The 25906-nt window shown below is 36.9% G+C and overlaps 3 protein-coding genes across 6 annotated transcripts; 1 reads left to right on the forward strand and 2 right to left on the reverse strand.

Annotated features, from left to right (window-relative positions):
• The first annotated feature begins 1587 nt into the window (after positions 1-1587).
• LOC140783870 (probable aspartyl protease At4g16563) lies at positions 1588-3511 on the forward strand. Its single transcript, XM_073130962.1, has one exon. The coding sequence runs from the start codon at positions 1862-1864 to the stop codon at positions 3332-3334; it is 1473 nt and encodes a 490-aa protein (XP_072987063.1). The 5' UTR covers positions 1588-1861; the 3' UTR covers positions 3335-3511.
• A 4915-nt stretch (positions 3512-8426) lies between these two features.
• LOC140784234 (bifunctional adenosine 5'-phosphosulfate phosphorylase/adenylylsulfatase HINT4) lies at positions 8427-11708 on the reverse strand. 3 transcript variants are annotated; one of them, XM_073131510.1, is made up of 6 exons: positions 11086-11708; positions 10935-10981; positions 10024-10100; positions 9872-9938; positions 8809-8886; positions 8427-8709 (listed from the first exon to the last, which is right to left on the reverse strand). In XM_073131510.1, the coding sequence occupies exons 1-6, from the start codon at positions 11197-11199 to the stop codon at positions 8610-8612; spliced, it is 483 nt and encodes a 160-aa protein (XP_072987611.1). In that variant the 5' UTR covers positions 11200-11708; the 3' UTR covers positions 8427-8609. The 3 variants fall into 3 exon arrangements, with proteins under 3 accessions (XP_072987611.1, XP_072987610.1, XP_072987609.1); XM_073131509.1 differs by having other exon boundaries at positions 8427-8727; positions 9872-9935; positions 10025-10077; positions 11086-11335; XM_073131508.1 differs by having other exon boundaries at positions 8427-8727; positions 11086-11335.
• Positions 11709-12066: 358 nt separating this feature from the next.
• On the reverse strand, positions 12067-23983 carry LOC140784233 (chaperone protein dnaJ 13). 2 transcript variants are annotated; one of them, XM_073131506.1, is made up of 13 exons: positions 23732-23983; positions 22338-22624; positions 21253-21450; positions 21021-21135; positions 20600-20686; positions 19911-19999; positions 18989-19073; positions 17451-17504; positions 16159-16239; positions 14352-14429; positions 13695-13931; positions 12401-12508; positions 12067-12313 (listed from the first exon to the last, which is right to left on the reverse strand). In XM_073131506.1, the coding sequence occupies exons 1-13, from the start codon at positions 23867-23869 to the stop codon at positions 12257-12259; spliced, it is 1614 nt and encodes a 537-aa protein (XP_072987607.1). In that variant the 5' UTR covers positions 23870-23983; the 3' UTR covers positions 12067-12256. The 2 variants fall into 2 exon arrangements, with proteins under 2 accessions (XP_072987607.1, XP_072987608.1); XM_073131507.1 differs by having other exon boundaries at positions 22338-22656; positions 23732-23955.
• Positions 23984-25906: the final 1923 nt, after the last annotated feature.

Below are 25906 nucleotides of genomic sequence, written 5' to 3' on the forward strand. Positions count from 1 at the left end.
AGAGTAAATACGAGACATCTACTTGTTTTCTTTTTCTTTTTCTTTTTCCTTTTTCTAGGTGAAGTCTGTTGAGAAATTACACATTATAATAAATAAAATATGACATCATAACTTAACGGGCACAAAACATTTACATGACACTCTTACATTCAGCAAACCTCAGTAGAAAAGTTAACAGCAAAACAAAAACACACATATAGCTCATGAGATAGTTCTAAATTGGTTAAAATGGCTCAGATTTTAATTTTAATAACATTAATAAATTCTCATTTCCCTCAAACAAACAAAAATGATAAAAAAAAAATACATATACCATGCTAAGGAAAGAAAGTAAATGATAAGCTATAATTGCCAAAGATGCACAGGGAGAGATGATGGCAAAGTCTAAAGCACTACTACAAATTGCAAGGGAAAAACTATCATAGAAAACCTAGATTTTTTATAAAGACCTCCTAAGTCACACCTCCCTCCACTATGCAAGTTAAGGGTCAGCTCAAACAGAGGAGAAATGAAGAGACAAAGAGACCCACTGGCTTCCCCTGTGCCTCGCTATATTGATAAGTGGCTGTGAGAGGTGGTGGTGGAGCCCATGAAGAGTATGAAGGAGAAGAAACTCACTATCGCAAACTTAGAATGATGAGAGAAAATGAGAGAAGAGAGAGAGGTAGAGAAGAAGAAAAAAAAAAAGAGACCTCAAAGAGAGAAGGTCAGTGGGACGACTTAAGGAGGGCCTCTAGCGAGCGAGGATAAAATAATAAAACCCCAGCACACCCCTCAGCTTTGGCCAAGGCGAGAATCACTCCATCTTCTTTTGTCTTTCCATGACTTTGCTCCTTACATTTTAAGTATAATGAAACATATCAATAACATATCTTGACAATTATCCAGCAATTATTGAGTTAGAAACAAAACAACAGGAGATAGTTGAGCCCAACTACTAATACAAAGTTTCCGAAGGTCAAAAGCTAAATCCATTTGGACCATTTGGAACCATGGGCTTCTCTGTGCTCAAGTTATATATATATATATATATATATATAACTCATAACCAACTCTGCCATCGCTATGGGAATATTAATCTTTGAGAAGATTCAACCGTGACGAATATCCAATAATATAATGATTCTTAAAAAAACAATAATCATGTAATGATTAAACGATTCAATTATTTATTCCAACTAGAGAGGATGATGGATGTCATTTGGCTGATCAGTTGTTGGGTAAGGATATACAGCAAGTTGGAAATTCTTAGTATCATCTGGATGGATGGGAAATCTCTAATAATTGCAACAAAAGAAAAGGAATTAAAGGGGGAGAAAAAAAAAAGTAGTAATTGGTGAGAGAGTTTGATACGAAGCTCGTGGCAGTAAGAACTCGTCCAAGTATTACCATTTTAATGAGCTATTTGTATAAAAAAAACTATTAGGTTTTAGTAATAGCATAATTAAACTCTTAAAACTGAGTGTATTGCACCTTTATTTTCATAATAAAAGTGCGCAGAATTTATCCAATATTATTACTATGTGTAACTCTATGATTATGTGGAGCACCTATGAATGCGATGACGACCCTTTGAATTGAAGCCCACGCCTCAATTATAAATTTATAATGATACTTAAAACCCACCTTATGAAACTGCATTCAATTCGGCACCTATTCGTTTTTTCCCCCAAAAATTCGACACTACGTCATTGAATTGAAGCTCTCTCTCTCTCTCTCTCTCTCTCTCTCTCTCTCTCTCTCTCTCCTCGCCCAGGTCGAACCTTCCTCCTTCCTTATCCCAATACAAATTCAAAGTTCCAAACCCCTTCTTAAACCTTCTCTCACTCTCTGTCTTTCTCTCTTCTGCAATATAACAAAAATGTCAACTTTGTACTTCTTCTTCTCCCTTCTCTTCCTCCTCGCCTCCCAATCCCACTCCCACTCCCACTCCTTCCTCATCCCTCTCTCCCACACCCTCCCTCTTGACAACTATTCTTCTCTACATCATCTTCTCAAGACCTCCACTCTCCGCTCCACCAATCGCCACCGCCACCGTCACCTTCCCGATCACCATCACCACCACCACCACCACCATCTCTCCCTCCCCCTCTCCTCGGGAAGTGACTACACCCTCTCCCTCTCCCTCGGCCCCACAGCCTCCCCCACCACCGTCTCACTCTTCATGGACACCGGCAGTGACCTCGTCTGGTTCCCCTGCTCCCCCTTCTCATGCATCCTCTGCGAGGGCAAATCCCCACCAAACTCCCCTCCCCCACCTCCTCCGCCGCAAGAGACCCGCCTCGTCTCCTGCTCCTCCCCTTCCTGCTCCGCCGCCCACTCCTCTCTCCCCTCCTCCGACCTCTGCGCCGCCGCAGCCTGCCCCCTCGACGACATCGAGACCTCCTCCTGCCACTCCCACCCTTGCCCTCCCCTCTATTACGCCTACGGCGACGGCAGCCTCCTCGCACACCTCCGCCGCGGCCGCCTCTCCTTCTCCCCCAATCCCAACCCCATCTCCCTCCCCAACTTCACCTTCGCCTGCGCCCACTCCGCCCTCGCCGAGCCCGTCGGCGTCGCCGGATTCGGCCGCGGCCCGCTCTCCCTCCCGGCCCAGCTCGCCGCCCTCAATCCCTCCCTGGCCTCGAGATTCTCGTACTGCCTCGTCGCCCACTCCTTCCTTCCCGACCGCCTCCTCCGCCCCAGCCCTCTCATCCTTGGCCGCGCCGCCGATCCAGACCATCCCGACCTGGGTTTCGTCTACACCCCTCTCCTCCCCAACCCGAAGCACCCCTACTTCTACTCCGTCGCCCTCGAGGCCGTCTCTATCGGATCCACCCGTATCCGAACCAGACCCGATTTGGCCTCTGTCGATAGATCCGGTAACGGGGGGATGGTGGTGGATTCGGGTACGACGTTTACGATGCTCCCCACTGACACCTACTCCTTAATAGCCGCCGAGTTCGATAAAAGAATGACCAAGTCCGGGTTCGACCGTGCGGTCGAGACCGAGAACCAAACCGGGCTCAAACCCTGCTACTACTACCTCCCGAGCCGGAGCTCGGGCCGCGAGGTGCCCGGTCTGGCTCTCCACTTCAAGGGGAACGCCACCGTTGCGCTGCCCCGCAGGAACTACTTCATGGGGTTCAAGAGCGAGGGGAAGAGTGTCGGGTGCCTGATGCTGATGGACGGCGGCGGCGGCGATGGGGACGAGGAGGAGTACAGTGGGCCCGCGGGCACACTGGGCAACTTCCAGCAGCAGGGGTTCGAGGTGGTCTACGACTTGGAAGGCGGACGGGTCGGGTTCGCGCGCCGGCGGTGTACGGCGCTCTGGGACGAGCTCGCACGCGGGTGAATTCCACGTGCAATGCACGCGAGGGCATTTTGACCTCGTTTCATTTTGGAGGCACACGTGTGGGGTTGAAGGTTGTTTGGTGTACTTGTGTACATATCCACGTGACCTGGAAGGGTCTGGAAACATCTATGTGGTATGTGAATAAATCAATAAAAAAGTATGCTGGGTGTTTTTATACGGTGGAGGATCTAGTAGACAGGTGGTGTTTGCGACCTTATTCTTATATATATATCTTAAGTGGGGATTCATTTAGCTCTCAAACTTTATTATCCTACTAATGAATGGAGTAGAGAGTAGAGAGTAGAGAGTAGAGAGTAGAGAGTAGTGTGGTGATTGATGTGTGGTCACCCTTACTTTGGATTTAGGTATTTGTATGAGTATATGATGGGGGTCTGCAAGAGCGACAGCATGCGTTGTCATTGTATAGTAAAATCCTAATGAATGTGATTTGCCCCCACACATCATATGATTGGCCAAAAAAAATATCTCATTGATTCGGTGTCGTGGAATCCAGCTGGACATGACTAAATTTTTAATATTTTTTTTTCTATATCTGTTTGTAAGAATGTGGAGAATAAGCTTAGATAAGCAACTACGAACTCTCCCGAACGATGAGGAGGAGGAGGAGGAGATAAGTGACTGACTCCCAGGATAAATGTGGTGATGAGCTGGAAGTGAGCTGGAAGTGTCCTCGTGTGGCCTCGGAGCTGCAAGTCCACCAGGCTACGTAGACTACACTCCGCCGATTCCTACCAATCTACGGGTGCCAGAGAAGAGCTTCTATAAAGCTTCCAATCAGCAATTAATGGCGTCCTTCTCTCCATTTTTAACTAGTATATATATATATATATATATATATATATATTTCTTTTCTGTTGTTGTCTTATACAGATCATTATTTCTTTTCTCTAATACTGATACTGTAATTATTTTTAACTATTTTATCAAAAAGACCAGTTTTTTTTCTCTATCTCTTACTCGAGAGTAAAATGTTAAAATCTCTTGCGAGCAGGTAGGGCAATCAAAAAAGCACTTGGGCTCATGAGTCTCACGAGTTTGACTTATTAAGAGCTCAAGCTCTAGATGAGCCAAGTCTGAGCTAACAAAATAGGCTCAAAAAATTTACCAAGCTGAGTTGAGCCAACATTGAGGCTTGTAATATATATATATATATATATATATATAAGACTTAGAATCATTGGATCTTAAATCCAAAGGTTGATAAGTGAGAAAAAAAAATCCTAGCATAGAAAGTCTCCAACCTTCATTTCCCCAAACTCATCGACCGACCATCTCCAAATCCTCTCCACCAAAATCAAAAACCATCTCCACTAGCAACCACTCACCACCGAAATCTAAAACCCGTATCCTAATAAGCTCAACTTGTGAAACCCATCTCCACTACTCAAGCTCGGCTCATTTACATTGAGCATCCTCACCAGAGTTACACCGAGCGTCCTCATCGAGGTCCTTGTCGAAGCTGGTTCCACCCTCACCGAGCTTAGAGTGGTACAGAGGCTAAGGTTAGGGTTCCAAAATGGGCCTTTGCGAGGCCGCAACAGAAGAGGACAGGCATGACTGACACAGTCAAGGATGGAGAGTCAACGTGTTGATGTTGGTGGTATGAGAGCTTTGCTCTTTCTAGTATGGGAGATCTACAAAGACTCCTTCGGTCGAACCACTCGTTGCTCCGCTCTCCGACAAGCTCTCCTCGTCACTGATGAGGGCTTATTCGAACGAGGCCAAAATAAAGCCAGTGACGATGTTGAGGCCTTCTTCCTCCTCTGTCTCATTGATGCTCGGTCCCAAATTCTCCATGGTGAGTCGAGTTGTTGAGCCGAAGTCGAGTTTCATCGAGCTGGAGATGAGTCAAGCCGAACTCAGCTTTTCAAACTCGAATTGAGCTCTAGCTAAACTTTTTAACTTCTTGTGCTGAGCCGAGCTAGGCTCAGCTCACTAAAGCTCGGCTTGTTTACACCCCTACATACGCGTAACTCAAATGTTCGATTTAATATAATATATAAATAATCTTATTCTTATATATAGAGAGAGAGAGAGAGGATATTCATGACTTTTAATTTGCTAAATTACCAAGACTTTAATTTTTAATTTTATTAATGAGATTATGCTCAAATGATTAAAACGGTTCATATTAAATGAGTCGTAAACAAATTTAAAATTCAAACGGCACCCGTTCAGTTGGACGTCGTTTTAAGTTTCCATCCACCAACCAGCGAGACGATGTATTATTATTTGCAAGAGAAATAACCCAAACTAAGTGGCATGCTGGCAGTACGGAAAGGTGGGTCCCACACTGAGGCCCCAGGCGAGAGGGACAAAGACCTCCTGACACATTGAAAAAAAGAAGAAGGAAAGATTATACGTAAATCTTTGTTCGAGGATGGAATAATAAATCAAACAGCTGTAAGGCGTACGTGGACTGGCGTGGTGGCCGTCCTTGTCATCGAGTTGGCCACGTCTTCCTATTCGATAGTTCAAAAGCCCTGACAGCTTGGCTTGAATCCTTTTTAAACCTACAATTTTGGTTTTGAACCAAAGACGAAAGTGATCCTACTCCTCGTATCTATGTAGGAAAAGGCTTTTATATCTCCTCGTTATGTGAGTCTGGTTTATGATACATATTAATATTTGATGATTTTTTTTACATAATCTAGACACATTGTAGAAGTTTGCAATCATTAAAAAAAAAAAAACTCTAATATGATACCAAATTGATCTAAAAGTAAAAACTAGATTGTTTTAACATCTAGAAGTTGGTGTTACCTAAATTTTTAGGATAATCCTTTGTCAATATTTCATTCAAAATTTCCATATAAATAATCTTAAAATTTTGACTAACTTAACATATGATGGAAAAAAAAATATATCATCAACTTCTTCAAATATCAAACTCTAAATTGATTTCTAATTCCCTCAAAATCTACTTCTAACGAGAGAGAGAGAGAGAGAGAGAGAGAGAGAGAGAGAGAGAGAGAGAGAGAGAGAGAGAGAGAGAAGAGAGAGAGAGAGAGAGAGAGAGAGAGAGAGAGAGAGAGAGAGAGAGAGAGAGAGAGAGAGAGAAAAGTAAGCACATTTGTATTCATCTAATTAGTTAATTAAAATTTTAATTCTTTTTAAATAATTTTTTAACGAAAAGGAATTAGTAAAGTAATTAGATAACTCAAGGAGTGTGTCGGAAAATTGATAATTGATAGGGAATCAAAATGAGGACTAAACTGAACAAAAAAAAAATATGGGCCAAAATCCAATGCTCCCATCTTTGTCGTTTTGCATAAGCAATGTTGGGAGGTGAAGCAAACAAGATCTTTTAGTTGTCCACCAAAGTGATAGTTGTTTCTCTCACTCTCTAGCAAGTGGGCACCTCGTTTCCTGCTTCATTGTTGGTTTCAGCACCAAAAAACAATGCACTAATTATTGGTATAAGAATAACAAATGGTTTTTTTTTATAAACAGGATCATTATCATGTTTTAATAATGTTTAAGGTTATACCCTTTTTGAATGGGTCAAGAGATAATAGAGTGGGGAGATCCACTTTACGACTCTCCAACTCCAACTCTGACTCTTTTGTTTGGAACAAAGGGTGCCACCATTAGGTGTTATCCCAATCATCAAACACCATTATCATGTTTCAATAACATCGTAGGGATTATAACCGTTGGCTTTCTTTAAGGTTGGGATATCGTAACTCGAGCCACTCGAGTTTGAATCCCCACAGTCCTGTCCAAACGTACAGAAAAAGATGTTGAATCCCTTGGAATATATAATAGTGGACTATAAGATGAATGATTAGCTTTAACCATTCCATCCACTTTTGTAATTTTTACATGTTTGCCACTGAAAACTTCTTCAATATTATAGTTGTCACTGCATTCTTTAAATTAAAAATCATAATTACTATTGAAATCATTAAGCTATTTTTAAAATATTATTTTATTATAACTGATCTTAAATTAGGAGAGGGTATAAATTGCTAAAAATAGCTCAGAAGTATAAATTATCAACCGATATTTAAAAAAAACCCTTTTACACAAGGAAAAAGATTAGTGGTATATATTTTATGCTAAACTTCGGAAAAGAAAGGTAGTTTAGTTATTTACATGTATTTTAAAAAAAAAAAAATTAACAATCATTTGGTAGTAATATTTTATTAAAAATTAATTCTAATGATAATTCTGAAAGAGTCTAAAGATTTTGGTAACAATTTTGCTATTTTAAAGAGTGAAAAGATATCCAGAGTATTTTGTTCAAATTGATGGAACAAAAAGCTCTCAAAAGAGGTGGTACTTTGAAAAGGCTAAGATCTGATGGCCTGAAGCCTGAAGATGAAAGTAAACCTGCATCTTAAAGATCAAGTGTTCCTGGAGATTTTATCTATATGACTCAATGACTTAAAAGAGCTCCCCTGCCAATTTAATTATCAAGTGAAGAAAATAAAAAAATCTCCAGCATTCAATCAATGCAGGCTGTTAGATATTTAGTACAGTTGTTCTGATATAGAAGACCAAATGAACTGTCGCTACTGCTAAGAGCTCTTCTTCCATACCCACATTTTCATGTGGCTGTTTAGTATGAAAATCAAATCTATCCATTGATGGACCTAAGATATAAAGGAGATTTTATACTAATTACCTCCTAAACCAGTTAGGGAAAGCTACTAAAGAGAAGAGAGAGATGAGCATATTTAAATTAAACTCTCTATTGATTTGGAACCAATATTAGATTTGAATACTATCTTTTTTTCAAAAGAAAATTCGGTTTTAAAGTATATCATGGGACAAAAGAAGAAATATATAGATTGGAGAAAGAGGGTTGAAGTAGTCTGTTATCATTTTGAATCAGATAAAGATAGATTTGAATGCATCTCTTAATGAATGGTTATCTTTTTATATTCAGATAGGAAAGAAGATATATTTCGAAAAAGAGAGCGTGCATACATAACTACTTCTCAATGATTTACTAGTTCTTAAATCCGTGATTAAAAGGATACTAGGAAACTTGTACCGGATATAAAAAAACAAAGTAACTGGCTATGTCGTCAGTAGGATTAATATTAGGAGTTAGAATGGGGTATCATCCTATTGAAGTGCTTGCCTATTGTTAATTCTCATTTACTGCAATATCATGATATGCATAACCATGTCATCTGATAATTATAACATACAGAGTACAGAAATGACAGTATGCAAACTCGGAATAGGTAAGAATAGAGTTTTATTAGTACCAGTTTCATCTAACATTGGGTTGATTTCATTGCTATGAGTTGAGTGTTGATGGTGGTTTTATCTGCTCCAACAAATTCTCAGCCTCTTGGAAACCTCCAAAAGCCATAGGTGTATATTTAACACACTTCCAGCTGTCATTGAGGAGGAAACTGTGAATTAAAAATCCCAAGAAGTACTTAATTATAAAAATTGAGGTGCAAGAAAACATTGTTTTACACTTTGAGAAATACCTCGGTATGAATGGTAATGCTAAACAGTGAAGATGCAGATGATTGACACTATTAAATGGAGGCCGATGAAAGCCAAATCTGCAATATTGTATAAGAGAAAGTCATGAAAATATCAATTTTAGATGCATTCAGGATTCTAGGAACACTAGGCGTGAAGTAAATCTTTATGATCTGTATTCTCATGTATTAGGTCTTCATCTAAGGTATATACTTTTCAAAAGAGTAATCCACAAGATGCTGGAATTTACAACACCACAATCTGCAAAACTGTGAAATGTGAATCCCAACTCAGAGTCAATCAAAATTTGAAGACAAAATTCAACAAGTGTTCAGTTAAGGTTTTTGTCAAATTACAACTGATATGACAACAGCTAAGCTGGTTGGGCCTTAAAAAGTACAATTTACTGGAGATGATTCCAGCAAGTAACAAGAAGGTATCTCAAGACACTCATTGTGAAATTCCTTAGTTCAGATTGTATATAATGCATAGTAGACTTGTCTCTTTCATGACTATATAATGAATCACGTATCCTGGATCTAATCATGACTACCAAACCAAAGGGACTAATTACACTGAGGTAGATTTGTTACTTTTCAAAAAGAAAGGGTAAGAATAAAAAACTCTGCCAACAATGTACTACAAATGTATAAAACAGGGGAGCTTAACTAATTCCATTAATTGGTAAGACAAGATACACTAAGTAAACTTCAGATTCCAAAATTGATAGAAAAGATAACCAAAATTCCACTGTATTTAGTAAATTGACCAAAAAAATCCTCCTGTTTAAACAAATCAGAAAGCATAGGCTCCATACCAGTATCTAAACTGCTATTGTTCCCTTATTACCCCCCAAAAGAAAGAGGAAATAGAAAAAAAAAAAAAAAAGCCTGCAGATAGCTCAATCTAATTCAAACAAGTGGTTATCATTACGTAAATAAATAAGAGGAATTAAAAAAATTCTTCAATTAACTGGACTGAATTCATATTTTCTTTTTCTTTATCTGTGAAACACTATATGAGGAAGAAACTTGATCATATTTTAAGAGAGTTACCCTAAAATACCTGTGAAGCTCGGATTCAGGTGCATCTCTTTTTAAAAGATCTTTTCCCACGTTCAGCATGTGATTAACTGTGGACAGAAAAAAGATGGCACTTAAAAAAAACTAAAATGACTACCCTCCCTACTCATGGTTTAAAAGAAAGTGTCAGAGTACCTAACTGATGATGTTCTACTCTTCCTTGGAGTTCGTTCACGGTTGATATGTGCTCTACAGGTATAACAAGATAGTGCCTGTCACATATAAGAATCATACTCACACCAACCAGATTATTGATAATTCCACTCGATTCTACAAAACAATCAGCAAAAGACTCCTGGTGGTAATTAAGATTACAGCAGAAAAACTATTGTCATAATTGGGCGGAACAATAGCAGCGTCATAGTTAGGTCACACAATATTCATAACAGAATATCAAGCTGACATGTAGCTGCTACAATTGACACAGAAGTAGCACTAGTCATTTGAAATGATGCAATTCTCTTTTTTACTAGCAACATACAATATCAGAAATTACCTAATGGAAAAGTGAAGTGGTATTAATACCAACAGTATCATAAATTTGTTATCCTTTCCTCTCCAGAATCAATGGAGATAGTGCCTTAAGGTTCATCTATGCTTCTTCTACGAATCTGCAGATTCCAATTTCTTGCTTACTGTGATAATATTTTGGTCAGATCAAAGCAACAGCCATTTTTATAAAGAAGTTTATTTCAAGTCATATATGCAAGGTGCTGCATTGGGGGAAGAAGATTGACTAATCCTTTGCAATTTATTTTGACTACGAGAAAAGAAGAAGCTCTTATAGACAATAGAAAGACAGAAAAATGATGGCCCAATTATCAAAATCAATAACTACACTAGAAGTACTAATTTATCTGTGATTCATGTCTTGATTAGATCCAAGCATATGAGTCAATTATCAGACACTACTATTAAAGCTGCATGAGTTCGATAATCCTTCGTTAAAGACAAACTCAGCGGAAGCAATAAGTAAGACATATAAATACCTAACAAGGAAAGCCAACAAGAGGGGAAAGATGAGGAGGAGGTGTTTGAAGAAATACCTGAAAGCGGATGGTTTGATGTCCGGAAAGGCGACGACCCTCTCATCCTAAACATACCAATAATTATACGAAGAACATAAGTTCGAGATAGTTAACAAAAGGAAATAATCGAGGAAAAAGAGAGGAAGAGAGAGGAAGAGAGAGATCCGACGGCGTAGAGGAGAGCAGTGGAAGTGGAGCCCTGCGCAATCTGGCAGAAGACGCACGGATTCGCCATTTGCTGCCCCGGCCGTCGTGAGCTCAAACAAGACTTCAAAAGTCGCATGCTCTGGTTCTTACGCTGCGACGACTAGACGAGGTCAAAATGTCACTTCAAATTGCAGCTTTATTGCGCGGAGAGTGGACTATGCGCATCTATGACGTTCTCAAGTGGAGCAGAATTACATGTTTATTGGAACTAGACAAGCCCCTATCTGGTTTTCTATGCTGGAATTTGGAGCAATTTCCCAAAAGACGCGAGCGAAGACCTAGATATATTATGTAAGCACTGCTTGTTAATTTTTCAACTTTACATATAATTTGAGTCCATCTTACGAAATAATTCAATCTATATCCATAACAGATACATAAATGGATGCAAATCTAAGCCTACGCATGCAGATGATTCCTTATAACACTATACTTGGATAAAGGAAAACAAATCAGAATATATTATAAACAGCATCTGTCCACCAGGATCGCCCCTGGGTAATTTAGCTGTTATCTCATAATATGGCTAGCAATTTGCAATTGTCCCCACAACAAATCCTGCTCGAATCTGTCCAAAATATGGGCAAGATGCGAGCACCACATAATCACTGGCTCTTTTATTTCCAAAGATGCCATCATGCCGCTGTCCCATGAGGCCATGAGTACAAAACAACCATAAATCAAAAGGTAAAGTTTGGAAGGGAACTGTAATCTGTTCATGAGAGGCATTGCGGTTATTTCTGATGCTGCTAAACAGGTTTTCCATTAAATGACATCAGTACAAATTTCTCAAATTACAATGATTTCTCCCAAAAAATGTTCTCCATTTACAATGGGCAAGTAAGTATCTGAGCCATCTGAGGTTAGAAACATCCATAAGATAAATAAGATAAAATGTTGGTGATCTTGCTTCCTAACCCAATGAAATTAATCAGAAAAAGGGTAAAGAACAATTTTTAACATAGGAAAACAAACAAACAAATATTCCCATACAAAAAGCTCTCAATTTCCCAGGAAAATTGATGTTGGAGCAAAACCTCAAGGAAGCGTAAATGTAGTGCCTACGCACAGCAAAGGTATGCAAAATTGTTTGGGCACAACTTTTCATATGATGAAACAATTAACAAACAGAACTAAATATGATGCTCCTCTTGAGGTATTAGCAATTCATCATAGTCGTCAACCACCGCCTGTGAACAATCAACAATGAAATAATACAGATTATATAAGTAGAATCCGTCCATGTCAACAGAAAAAAAAAAAGTATGCATCAGAACCTTGTATTTCTGGCCCTTGAAAAGATACTCCACTAATAACTGTTTAGGCTCTCCAGGACAGGGATCACAGAAACCCATTATCCCAGATTTCTTTATTCCCTCGTGAAGCTGCACATATGAATAATGAGATATTAAACATTTTATTACCTTTTGTAGTGCAATTAAATTAGCTGTTCAGAATAAAACTAGACATTGCATTCCCAATTAAGCTATTCTGGGAAGCACCGCCCCAATTTCCTTCTGCATTTGAAATTGAACAAATGATCAAAGAACAAAACTCATACTGTCATTTTGGCAACTAAAAAGTACACAGCTCCTAGCCTCCTACTATCAATATTATCAAGGTGACACAAACACTGAATATTTCCACTCACCCTTGTTCTGGTGTATATCTACCAAATTATTACACTAACATCATCTCAAATACATATGGCAATTATCAAGATGCAGCTAACATGATAAGCCAGTAACCTTATGGCATGTTACATCAAAAAATTCGACGTACTGCCAAAATTTTAGAATCTTTTGGTCTTGACAAAATTTTCTCATTCTATTACAAGTAATAAGGCCAGAAAAGGCATATTATTTGCAAACACTTCTTAATTTTCCCACAGCTTTACAAATTCCTATGGTATATATATAGTATTGCATTCTCATTGAATAAGGCATGTGCACCTATAAAAACACCCAAACAGAGAAAAGAAACATTAAATACAAATTGCCAAAACAATGCATCTACTCTTCTAACCTCTCCTAGTAAAAACATCTATGTTCTATTAGTACTTAGCGGTTCATAAAACAGGTTCCTCCAACCTTACATTACCCCCTCAATTGTCCATACTACTACAGTAAATGCTAAAGAAACATCTGTGGTTTATGACAACACTATTTGGAAAGATGTCACTTTATTGTACAAGGATAAATTACAAATTCTCTTGTTTTCTCCAACTTAAGAGTCTATCATAGTGGTCTTGATCAATATACACCAGCAAAATTATATCATGTTGAGCATTGCTATCATGTGTCATTCATATTAGTTTGGAGTGCCTTCTGTGGCACTGGCAAATGTTAAAGACGAAAAAGTAAAGTAGATAATCTCAGCACTTCAGCTAATAAAAGATCTGTCATTCTCCTCCACATGCTCTTGTACAGATGCTGTGGAACAGGATAAACAAGATAAAGTACAAACCAATTGAACCTCAGGATATATTTTAGGCTCCTAAAATCATTAATCACGTCTTTAAAAAAAATAGATGATGGTAATTGAGAAACTACAGGAATATCATCTACATACCTTAAGCTGCCCAGGTTCAGTGACCAGAAAATTCAGCGGCAGTGTTACATCTAGGATTTGTGATGACACGTCGTTCACCTCACTGTGTTCATTTCCTTCTCTAATAATTCTACGATTGCCATATATTGCACTCATTATGACCAACCCCTCCTTTTCCATTTGTTTTTGTTTCTTCCGATTGGAAACATTCTCCAACAACTTTTGCGCTCTTTTAGCAGCTTCTCTTGCTTCTTGAACCTATATACAAGCAGGTTTTAATATAAGAATATAGCATTAGCCATTAGCAACACCAGAGATGTAAACACGTATAACACTGTAACAAACTATGAATTACAAAGCCTTAAAGGACAGAGATTTACCCTCTTTAAAAAAAATGTGTTTGTTATCATCGATGGATATGCAACATCATTCTAATTACACAAATGTGTACAAAAGATTACAAATTTTACATGAATCCACTGGAGTAGAAGCATGTTTTGAGTGCAATTTCAATGACATTTAGCATGCATATAGAGAAAGAAATAATATGCACATATCATGTACTGCACCTAGATGCAAACAAGCCTGTGTATAAGTCAGATGATACAGAAATAGTTCTATATTCCCAAAAATAGAAACCAACAAAAAAGATAAGAATATAAGGAACATCTGATCTACCTGGGCTGATAAGTTCTTCATCTTCTTTTGAGATTTCCTCCTTTCCCTCCTACGATAGTAAGGTTGAACTAAGTATGTCTGCAAGAACAACAAAGCATTTTTTTTGTTGAGAAAAAGAACAACAAAGCAGAATTTACATCTTTGGCAAAAGTAAACAGATCCTAGCTAGATGGATAAGAGTACTCATGTGTCTACCGTAAAGGCTGCCATCATCTCCTTAAGGAACTAAAATCTTCACACTCCAAAAAACCCATTTATATAACATATTAGCTTTCTGCGATTTCTCATCAATGTTTGGAAAGGGACATACTAGAAAAAAAAATTGAAGTACTATATGGCACAACGAAATGGCATTGCTATACAGTTTAAATGATATTTATAACAATATACAAATGAAAATTTACTATAAAAAAGAGGGAAACTTTTCATATTCGTGAGCTTTTGGCATCAGCTATAAATCTCAACTGCTGATGTTTATTCATAGATCAATATTAATCCATCATTATTTGCTTAAAAGTTAAAAACCATTAGATCAAGTTTCTTACATCCAAAATATCTGCAAAACCATAAGGAAGTTTTGTTATACAACTCACTCTCTCATAATGCTAAGATTGATATACTTGTACCATGCATTTTAATCTTGAGTGCATCATGAATTGTAAACTATCTTATTCTTCTCCTTAGCATAGTAGGCTCACCATTAAATCATAGGATGTCCCTAACTTGTCTTACATTCCTACATCACTTCAATAAGTAGTTTGCCATTTTTTCAATCCTATCCAATTTAACTTATAGCATCTTTATAAACCCTTTGATCCTCAACTTTTATGCTTTCAGCATCTCCTAAGCCTACTCTCCCTTTCTCTTGAACTTTAATATCTAACTTGTAATAGAAGGTACCATAAGCATTAATTATAGCACCAAGCTATCTTAGTTTCTCTTTTGGCTGCTTGCACTTTTGCACTTCTCTAGTTCAAGTTATTCTTCTAAGTTTGTTTCTTGAATAAATTATTTCAATGCATAACTCTTTCAGTCTCAACTAACTCCTGCTAGATTCTACAGAAATCTACTCAAAACTCCAGAAGTTCATGTTATTCTGTATAGTGGTAATATATTATACCTTTCTTTTCCATTTTTATAAATCAATTAAACTTTCAATTTCAACAATGTGTTGCTTTTCTTTTTCATTGTTAAGGGAAAAAATACTGTTTGCTAAAGTCTGAACATATGATCTCCCCCTATACAAGGATACAGTTTTTGATATCTAGTTGATACTTGATACTCCCCTAGACAAGAGAATGTATTTTTCAACTAGAGATCGGATCACTTTTCAACAGAGACCAAGCTAGACGATGTAAACGGACATAATTTTAGTTATGGTCCAGCTAAATTCTGCATTTTCAGTAAGTGATAGACGATCATCACCGACTCAATAATATCTGTACTTTAAACTCAAGAACTTTTCCCTGGAGCTACTCTACATTATTTTAAAATGTTGAACTGAAAGAATTATTAACTGTTCATTTAAACAACTCTTCAAACAATAGGGCTAAAAAAAATCTGAAAATATATGCAACCTAAATGACCCACCAACGACTCTGGAATGTTTTAACTTTATCATGCTTCCAGTGAAATATGAAACTGAACGAAAAAAAAGAAGGGAAAAACATGTAAGGGCAAAAAAAGAGTGGAACACCTTGCACAGAAAATAAAGTGATGAAGGAATCAGCAACTTTATCATGCTTCCATGAAAGATTAAATTGAAGGAAAAAAAGGGAAAAGCATATCAGAGGAAAAAATACAGAACCTTAAGCAGAAAATAAAGTGATGAAGGGATCAGCAACGCACTGCTTGCGACTATTGCATTTATCTCACTTGAAAGCAAGACCTGCACAATTTTGAAATGGAGATAAAGAGATGAAACAACAATAAGAGACAGAATATGATGAGGTAGCAAATTTGAATAATTAAGATTGACATCTTGATATAGAAAGCAACAGCCACTGATCTTTCCAAAGTTCTGATCTTAGAAATAACGCCAGCCACAGAGAGTGGATTATTCCTCAGTCATTGCGCAAAAGGAAAACCCACAAAATCTGCATTAACTCTAAAATTTGAATTGTAGTGTGTGAGATGCATTACTAAACACTTCTTCTCCCGATGATCAATCTACAACGATACAAAGCTTCTGGATGATCGTAACATTGTGAGACAGAATCAGTTCAAGGAAACTCTCCACTATAGAATTCACTATGCATACTTAAGCATTACATATTATTAAGAAGAAACATGAATGTTGCATTCCATATCCATCCATCACCAAGAAAGAGAAGCACAATGACAGCATTGGAATATAAAAGCTCACTTCTTCAATGGAATCAAAGAACAATCTCGGTGAACATAAATAAAATCCTCATTGGGTCACTTCACAAGGTTAGCCAGTTAGACCATCAGTCTCGTTTAACCATCTTGTAATTTACCCCTTGATTTGATAATCTTAGATTAGTGGACCATCTATTATCCAGAAGGCACATGTGCTCCAAAAGTTTCTTGGTAAATCAAAGACCATACAATAAGTTTTAACATATATATCAGGTAATCTGATGCATTTTTATGGCACATATTTTCAGCAAAGACATTTCAAGTGAATTGCCCCCTCTCAAATATTTCCACTAAGCATCGGCGTGCCTCTTCATGCTCATACAACTAGCAATAGTGTAATGACAACACATATTGTGAAAGACATCTTTTGCCTTTTGTAGCAAAATGGTAGGAAAAGGAAGAAAAATGACACAGAATGCACTAGGGAAAGTAATAACTGAGAGACCAACAAAGCAGTCCAGTTCTGAATCAGCTACTCTTCTATATCATGCATGTCAAAAAGAACATTAAACAAACATATTATGACTAGTAGACTACATTTGGAAAAATATAATAGAAGTGCCATTCTGCATTTTCACCAATATTACATACAACATAAAGTCAAAAGGTAAAACATAAATATCTTATTTATTAAAATGAAGTTAAATATTTATTACATCTAAAATACAAAGACAGAATTAGTGACTGCAGCCATGAGAAGCATAAGATTCAACTTACTGGAATTACTAACTTTTGACCTGCACGATGTAACTCAAACTTCCAAGAGATACCCTACAAAAAAAATCATTATTAAATTACTTTAAAAGCATTGAGCAACAAATATAACAGTGCAGATGCCAACTCTTCTAACAGTTGACAATATAGATGAGGTTTTACTGCCCTTTATGAAACTAGCTCAATACTGCAGAAATTGCAGATTATAGCAATAGAGAATTTTCACTGGAGTAAAACAAGTTGACCAAAATATCATATTACTTTCAACTTCCTAACCATGTTTCTTTAACAATCAAGATTTAAATGATCTCAATGTCCCAATGTTATCTGATCAAGATCTGGTCAGTCTCAGACTAGTGACTCCTGACCACCAGTGGGTCAAAGGGCTTTTCTCAAATCATATATTCTCATGCAGTTAGAAACATAATCTCAAACACTGAAAATATATAAGACAAAGAAAACGAATTAAACAAAGCAATAAAATCATAGAACTGAAAAATGAGGCAGATAAATAACAAGACCTATTGTCCTCAGAAGTAGCAGATATCATTTCATTATAGAAAAATTGAATACCTTCAGATTTGTTTCAACTGACATATCATGTTTCATACTAATTTATGGCTTAATGAGAGATCCAACAATAAACTCATGAGGACAATAATTTGACTCATCATCCTTGATTACGACCTTATTGGGAAACCGAAGCAAGGATTCACACTCACTAGCATAGCAGGCAAATAACAACAGAGCAGACTCATGCTGTGCCACTGCATGTTGATAAAAGAAACATGTTCATGAAGGTGCAGAGTAATGGCCATAAGTTGCAGAACCCCAGGTCACTCATATTTGTATCCATTGGTATAAAATGTTAATAGTAATTTATGGCTTAGTGATATGTGCCGTAGTAAACTCATGAGTAGTGAGAAGAATAACAAATCATACTTTATTACAGCCTCGTAAGGAAACAATCGGGCAAGGATCACACCTCTGGCAGGGCAGGTAAAATTAAGAACCATGTGGACTCATGTCATGCCAATAGCATGCTGATATAGAAAACAAGGTTGATAACAGAGGGTACAGAAGCTCCCACCAGTGAGAGAGCTCCACACAGTGGGATGTTGCTTCATCTCAAGTGAACATACAATCAAGCTTGTCTACTAAGAATTAACAGTTAATGTCTTATACCAGAACTTGCATTGGAGATGATCAACAAGCCTACAGCTCTACAATGAAAAATCTGAGAACCTCATATTTGTAGCACAAAGAACTGGCAAATTACCATGCCAACCGGCATGTTAAGCTGTAGCATAACCTGGGACAGTGGTACTCAAAACCCCTATTTTTAGTCATAAAATAATTGGAATGTCCATCCATTTCCGCATAAAAAATTAAACTTCAGAGATGTAAAATATGGATATAACAATGATTCACATGATTGATTCATTTTTAAGCAGAAGCAAGACAACTAGAAGCAGAATAAGCACTAGAGAGTAGAGACATCAAAATGAGGAAAAGGTTAAAAACTGAACATGATTAGTCACCTGAATTCCTATAGTGTAGAGCATCCGTATCATGCTAAAATCAGATATTCGTCTTCCACCGCCGATTTCAAACTCAAGAGCAGTGCTGCAAAGGTTCATTTCAACAAGTCAGGAACTCATATTGGTGAGTCAGATAACAATTCACAGCTAACGCTGTCCAGTGCCTGAGGATATCGAGAAGAACAAGTAATCATGAAACAAGCACATGTTTCAATGTCATGATATTAGAAGTGTTGCTGAAAAGAAAAGGTCAAGAAGCACCAAAAAAGATAGGATAAAATTGATTAGATATATGGATAGTCAAACCCCTTGGGGGAGCAGTAACTGGGAAATACTTTATAAACAACAAGATGATACATATGTCCAACAGAGAATGGATAGTGCTTTAGTAGAAAAATTCAATTCAACCATAAGGATATAAAACCAATCGAATAGGAGGGAAAATAGAAAAAAATGACCTGATTCAGTGTACACTGTTTGTTAGAGAGTAAATAATTACATGGAAGAAATAAATCATGTGATCAAGCCTCCTTGAGTAGCATATTAGCATAATAGCATTTGAGAAATGCCATATGCTCAAACCTTCAATATTCTCTTGTTATCAACTGTATCTACTATTAGCCAGAGTATCATTTCCTATTTTAACTAAGAAACTGAAAGAAATTGAGGAAAAGGGAAGTGTGAAAGAAATTGGCACAATCATTATGAAAATGAAGGAGATTAAACAATAACAGAGGAATCCACCAAGGGATATCATCCCCTTTATTAAGAATGAAAGGATAGAAAAGAGTTGAGTCTACTATATACATAATGGAAAGAAGTATAGGATGAATTTAACAACATTCAGTTTTCATACATCTAAGACAAAAGAGGATGGAACAAATAGTAGAAAGAACAGAACAATATCAAGCATAACATATACCTTCCAATCCTACCAGCAACACGGCCATGAGATTTTGCAGAGAAATGGTGGGTATAATGAGCTGAGGCCCCGAAAGAACTTGATCCAAACTGCAAATGATAGAAACTTCCAAGACTGAGAAGTCCAGCAAAAACTTTTAAGCAAATCTATAAACCTGCCAAAGCTCAACAAACCACAGAAGACCTAATAGAAACAATTTGTGCTGAAGATTACACGCTAAAGGCAACAAATACAGGACATGCACCAATAAAGGCTGTCCTATATGTTAACTCCCATATATCAGAAAACCAAGAATGAGATGTAATTGGATGAACTGGATATGGAGAACTAATAACTCACAATTCACATACACATGGCCCCTTGTCCAATGCATTAAAAAATTACGAGGTGTGAAAAAAGAAAAAAGAAAGAATATTGTATCCATATTTAAGATAAAAGAGGTTAAGCCAACATAGCTGAACTCCAACAAGAGCCTGATGGTTTGTAAAAGAGGATATAAGAAGCAAACGAATAAGCTTTAGCTTGATAAAAGAAGTTTGCCAAGGATTAAATTTAAAACAAATAATTGATTTCTAGAGATCGGATAGTGAATCTGATCAGTTTCTAAATTCTAACATCTGGTCAGTTTCTAATAGTTGTTTATTTATATTAGTAAAATATATGCCCATGTTCACAGAAGGATTAAATACCTTCACTTCTCCAGCAGCAGAAGTCTTTTCATCTTTCTTTTGCCACCCAACCGAGATATTTGATTCTGCTCCTAAAACAAGTTGTATCTAAACAGAACATAAGGAAAAGATACTCAATCCTCATAAATACAAAGGAAAAATAGAACCAGATGAACATGCTGGCTGCATCAACTCATAACATCAAGAAAAAGAGAAAAAAAAGTAACATCCAGATATAGAAAGAGAAGAGTACAGAGGTGTTGGATAAATGCTTGCAAAAATTTACACCAAGTAAATTAAGTATACATAGAGGAAAACGAAATGTCAAAGCATTTTAGAATCAACAGCCAATAATAGAACTTTGATATATAAAAAGGATATACAAGAAGCAATGTATAACAAACAAATAAAAATTTAAGAAAAAGGAAAGAAGACAACATACATTACCGACAGTATCTTCAGATAGTTGGCGAGTCCAGGTGTTGGACAGATTGACTGATCCGTCTCGCAAAGAAATGGCCACGCCAGTTGTCGCTGTTGAATGAAGTGAAACATGACTGAACAAAATGGCATAATGACAAAATTATAGTTCTTATATGAGTTGTTTATGAAACAAAAGTCAATAAATAAACATGTAGACTGTAGAGTACAGGTTAATCTTAAGAAATTAATACCGAGATGTTTGGAAGCCAACAAGAGCACGCAGACCAGCCGTTGCCATGAACTCCATTGAAGAAACTGGTGATATCTGGTGTCGAAGAAAAGCTGTTGCAGCACCAGTTCCAGATTTACCATTAACAATCAAATTGCCAACAGCTGCAACTGTGTCGCGCTTGGATATCTGCGACCGAACTTCACTAGACATTGCCATTCTGTCATTTTCCACCATAATTTTAGCAACCAATTAGAGAAATGGATTAACAAGCACTATCAGATACTTATGAGAAAAGCATACATACATACACACATTGATATGATGATTAATTAATCTATGCACTAAAAATCAACTGGAAAAAATTGGCAGGGTAATATTCTGAAAAAAAAGAAAGAAAATAACACTTGGTATAACATAGTCATGAAAAGATAGTTGGATGAGGTATTGAGATAGGATGCAAGAAAGAGATGCGCCCCAACTAGAAGCCAAGAAAGATGAACTTTTTCTATAAAATAGCAAATGATATAAAAAAATTAATAAAAACTTGTGTTCAGTAGTACTTTCATTTCAGATATAGAAACATCAATTGCTTAATATCATGTCCAGAAGTTGCAGCATTATAATTTCAAGAAGAAGAAAGCTCCATTATTCCTAATATAGCTTCATCAATAGTTTAGAAAATAAAAGAGAAGTGCTAATAAAATTGATGAGCATAGAACTTCTTGATTGACAAGTTGGCAACTTGAGTTAATAAGGGATACTCATTTATAGGGCAACTTATCTGATGTTTGGGCATTGACATGACTCATGACTCATGACTCATGAGAATGAAACTACTGAAAAGAATAGCAATGCAAATTTAGGCACTGGAAGTCCAGAAAACTAATAATCTAGAAATATATAGAACCAATGCAAGTCGTAAGAAACAGTTTCCAACTAATGAAAGGAACTATCACCATTAAATTAACTAAGGCAAATTTTTGCTACTTAAATTAGTACTAACCTATAAAACGACTACAGCAGCAAAAGAAGAAAAAAAAAATCTATAAGTAATGTTCACCAGATAAAGAAAGACACAATAACCATCTAGATGACATGCAGTACCCTGTCATAATGCTCCCACCATCCAGATATTGTGGCAAAGATAAATTAGCAAGAAATGAACTAGTGGACCGAGCATGGGCAAACAATTTCTCCTCTTCTTTGCGGCGTTTTAATCTTTCCAATTCTTCCTTAATATCCTCTGGTTTGTTCAGCTTTGAGCCAAGCTCCAAACCCGAAGTCAAGCCTTCCATTCCATAAATATCATAGATCTGTCTTTTGTGCGCATCTGTTAAAATCTCGTATGCATCACGAATTCGTTGAAAATTTTCCGTGGCTACATCTTTCATCTGATAAAAGAAATACAGAGTAAATAATTCCTCTGCAGAACAAATGGTAAAGCATCATTGAGCAATGTCAGATGGCAATATATTAGAACATTCAAAACTGATATACTGTATTCAGTGTAAATCTAACTAAAATCAATTTGAACCTCAAGATTGAGTATAAATCCTTCTACATGAATATGAACTTTCTAATGACTGGTCTGTCAAAACTCAAAATATTAACTTTAAAAATTTGTCAGTATTCAAAATTAAACAAATGCTTGATATTACTTGTAGATACCAATGATTAACAGTTAAAAAAGTTATTGGGCTAGTTATTATATAACCTTCATTGAAGTAAGAAGCAAGATCATCATAGAGAAGCTTCAACTTTTATCTAATGGAAATAAAAGAAACTTAAATATAAATTTCCCATGATCTCTTTTGTGGATTAGATATATATCCTCAAACAATATGCAACAGATGGAGAAACATCTTCTTACTATATGAAAGTGTTTGGTTATTTCAATAAGCGACAAGTGAAGAAATATAAAGATTCTATTGGGAGATTTTCAGGAGAGTTGTTCAACATGACTAGCAGTTGGGCACTATCTTCATAAAAGATGTCAAAACTTGCTTTACATCCTTGAAACTGTGAACCAATAAGGATTTCCCGTTTGCCATGCTAATTTTTACTAACATGATATCACCAAGTGGGGCCAGGGGCTAGTGTTATCCAAAGATGTCGCCCTCCCAGATTTAGAGGTTGTCTATCGATTGCACTAGCATACGCTTCCTCTCCCCTGCCCACCCCACCCCACCCTCTCTTTTTCACCCAAGCCCTAAATACAAATAACAGAATAACAAACTAAGACATTGCAATTGTGCATAATAATTAGTAGTATTATAGCAAGCTGGATGATTCACTCGAAGGCAATCTCTACCATGAACTAAAAATCAAATTGTCTACTTTCTCGTGAATATAACTCAGGTTTGAATTAAAGATTTTGATTTATCCAAATTTCATTCCACAGATATCCACGAGGCATCAATCCTCCTAAATTGAGAACTCACGAACCACATCAGAGACCAATCACGCGAAAGAAACGACTAGGGTTCGGCGAAGGTCACCTGGGGATCCTGGTACTTGTCCGGGTGGTAGACTTGCGCCCATTGACGGTAGGCCTTCCGGATTTCCTCGTCCGAGGCGTCCGGGGAGAGGTGGAGGAGGGCGTAGATATCCCTCTCCGGCGCCTCCGCTTCCTTCATCTCTCGCGATCCCCCAATTCTTGGGTCGGCTTCTTGGAAGTGGATTCGAACGGTTGGAGGAAATGGGAGCTGAGAAGGAGAAGGGGAGTTGCACGGGTTTAGCCTTTAGGGCGAGGGTTTAGTGGGAGAAGGGAAGGTTAAAGCGCGGAGGGCAGAATCGGAAATAACCGATAAGGTAGATGGGCTTGGAATCTTTGGATACAAACTGGGCCGGGCTATGCAAATGGGCTTGGGCGGTCCATAGGCCGCTCGATCAACCCAAACATCCCACTCATAAACTGGCCAGGCCCGGGTTTCGGCCCGAACCGGATCAGTCTCGGCCGGAGTGCTAAGTTAAATAAAAATAAGGGTTAAAAGCATTTTACTCTCTGTATTTATGCCTAAAATCACTTTACCCCTGTACTTTAAAAAGTCTCAAGCCAATACTCATACTTATAAGTAAAGTGAAACCGTTAATTTTTTTATTAAACTTAACTGAACAATATCAAAATAACTAAAATGCTCATATCGTGTTTGTTAGAGAAGACATGTAGATTTTAATATAATATAGTAAAATTATAAAAATAGCCACAGTACTTGGTTAAATTTAACAGAAAAACTAGCAGTCTCAATTTAATCATAAGTATAGGAACTGATTTGAGATTTTTTGAAATACAAACGGGTAAAATAATTTTGGACATAAGTACAAAAAGTAAAATATATTTAATCCTAAAAATAATTTCAAACTTTATTTCTAGAGATAGATTCATAGATCACACTCAAACTTAATAAAGAATTAGTATATTTTTTAATAGCTATCAGTAAAACATTAAACTTATAAACATATTACTTTTAATTGAAAACGCCGAAATGTTCTTTTTAGAAAACGAATTCAGTGTTTTACACTTTAGAAATTGTTAACAATTTAGTACTGTTTTATTAGCAAAAAATTGTGACAAATTTTGAAATTAAAATTTGGAGGAGCTATCATCTTTTTTTATAAATATTTTAAGGCAATTCGTTGTGTGGAATAATTGCATCATTCTAACTCATAGATTTTTTATCATATCTTTAAAATGATACATTTCATGACTAAAACTGATTATTAAGCACAAAGTTATAATGTTCTAAATTTTTTTCTTTATATTCTTTAATATATCTTTCTCATTTGAGGTCTGTTTAAACTTCAAGCAAAATTATTATATTTGTTTCTCTTTTTATTTCATATAAAATGGATCATTAGTAAAAAGTTATGATCTTCGAAACTTAGTAGTTCAGCACACTAATGAGATGCTAAATAATTTAGCAATTTTAATAAAAAGACGCTTAATTATTTAAAGTTTCACGTAGAAAAAAATATAATTCTCTTTCCCTAGCCCTAGTAAAGAGTTGATGTGGTATATTTCTAGAATGCCTTTAGTTTAGTAAAAAAAAACTACAATATTTGGTTTTCCTTGATTTAAAATTTAATTTTAATATTATTCTCTTTCGAGAAGCTTTTATAATTTAATTATATTTTATTTTTAAATTTAATATATAAAATTATATGAAGTTCGTATAATATGCATATACGACGCACACTAGAGTAACTCATTGCAAATGAAAAAAAAATTAAGTATAATTAAATAACAAAAGACCCTCTCTTTTCGTTAAAAAAAAAAAGGAATTTACTTTAATTTCTCGTTAGAATATTAGTAAATACATCGTATTACTATTTGGCCACCTAGCAGTAAATTCTGATTGCCTAGGCTTCGTCCCGTAGCTGTACCTCGAGATCCTAATTCACGTACGTCGCCATCCTGCTATCGCAGCACCAACATCGTGCTGGCACTTTTTTCTCGCCGAGGAGAAGCTTCCGCGAAGCCGCTCCTCGCTCGCTGCCGAACCCCGCCGGCCCCACCGCCTCCGTATCCCAAAGCCAGCGGCTCTTGCCGAGCCTGTAGTCCTGGAATGGAATCCCATGTCCTTATGGTGACGTGTCGACTTCCCATTCGACAAATCCATAGGCCCCACGTTTATTTGCAGAACCATGCACGTCACGGTAACTATCCCGAAGAT

Source organism: Typha latifolia, chromosome 3 (genome assembly GCF_019914945.1).
Source record: "Typha latifolia isolate L0001 chromosome 3, TyphaL0001v2, whole genome shotgun sequence".
Taxonomy (NCBI): domain Eukaryota; kingdom Viridiplantae; phylum Streptophyta; class Magnoliopsida; order Poales; family Typhaceae; genus Typha; species Typha latifolia.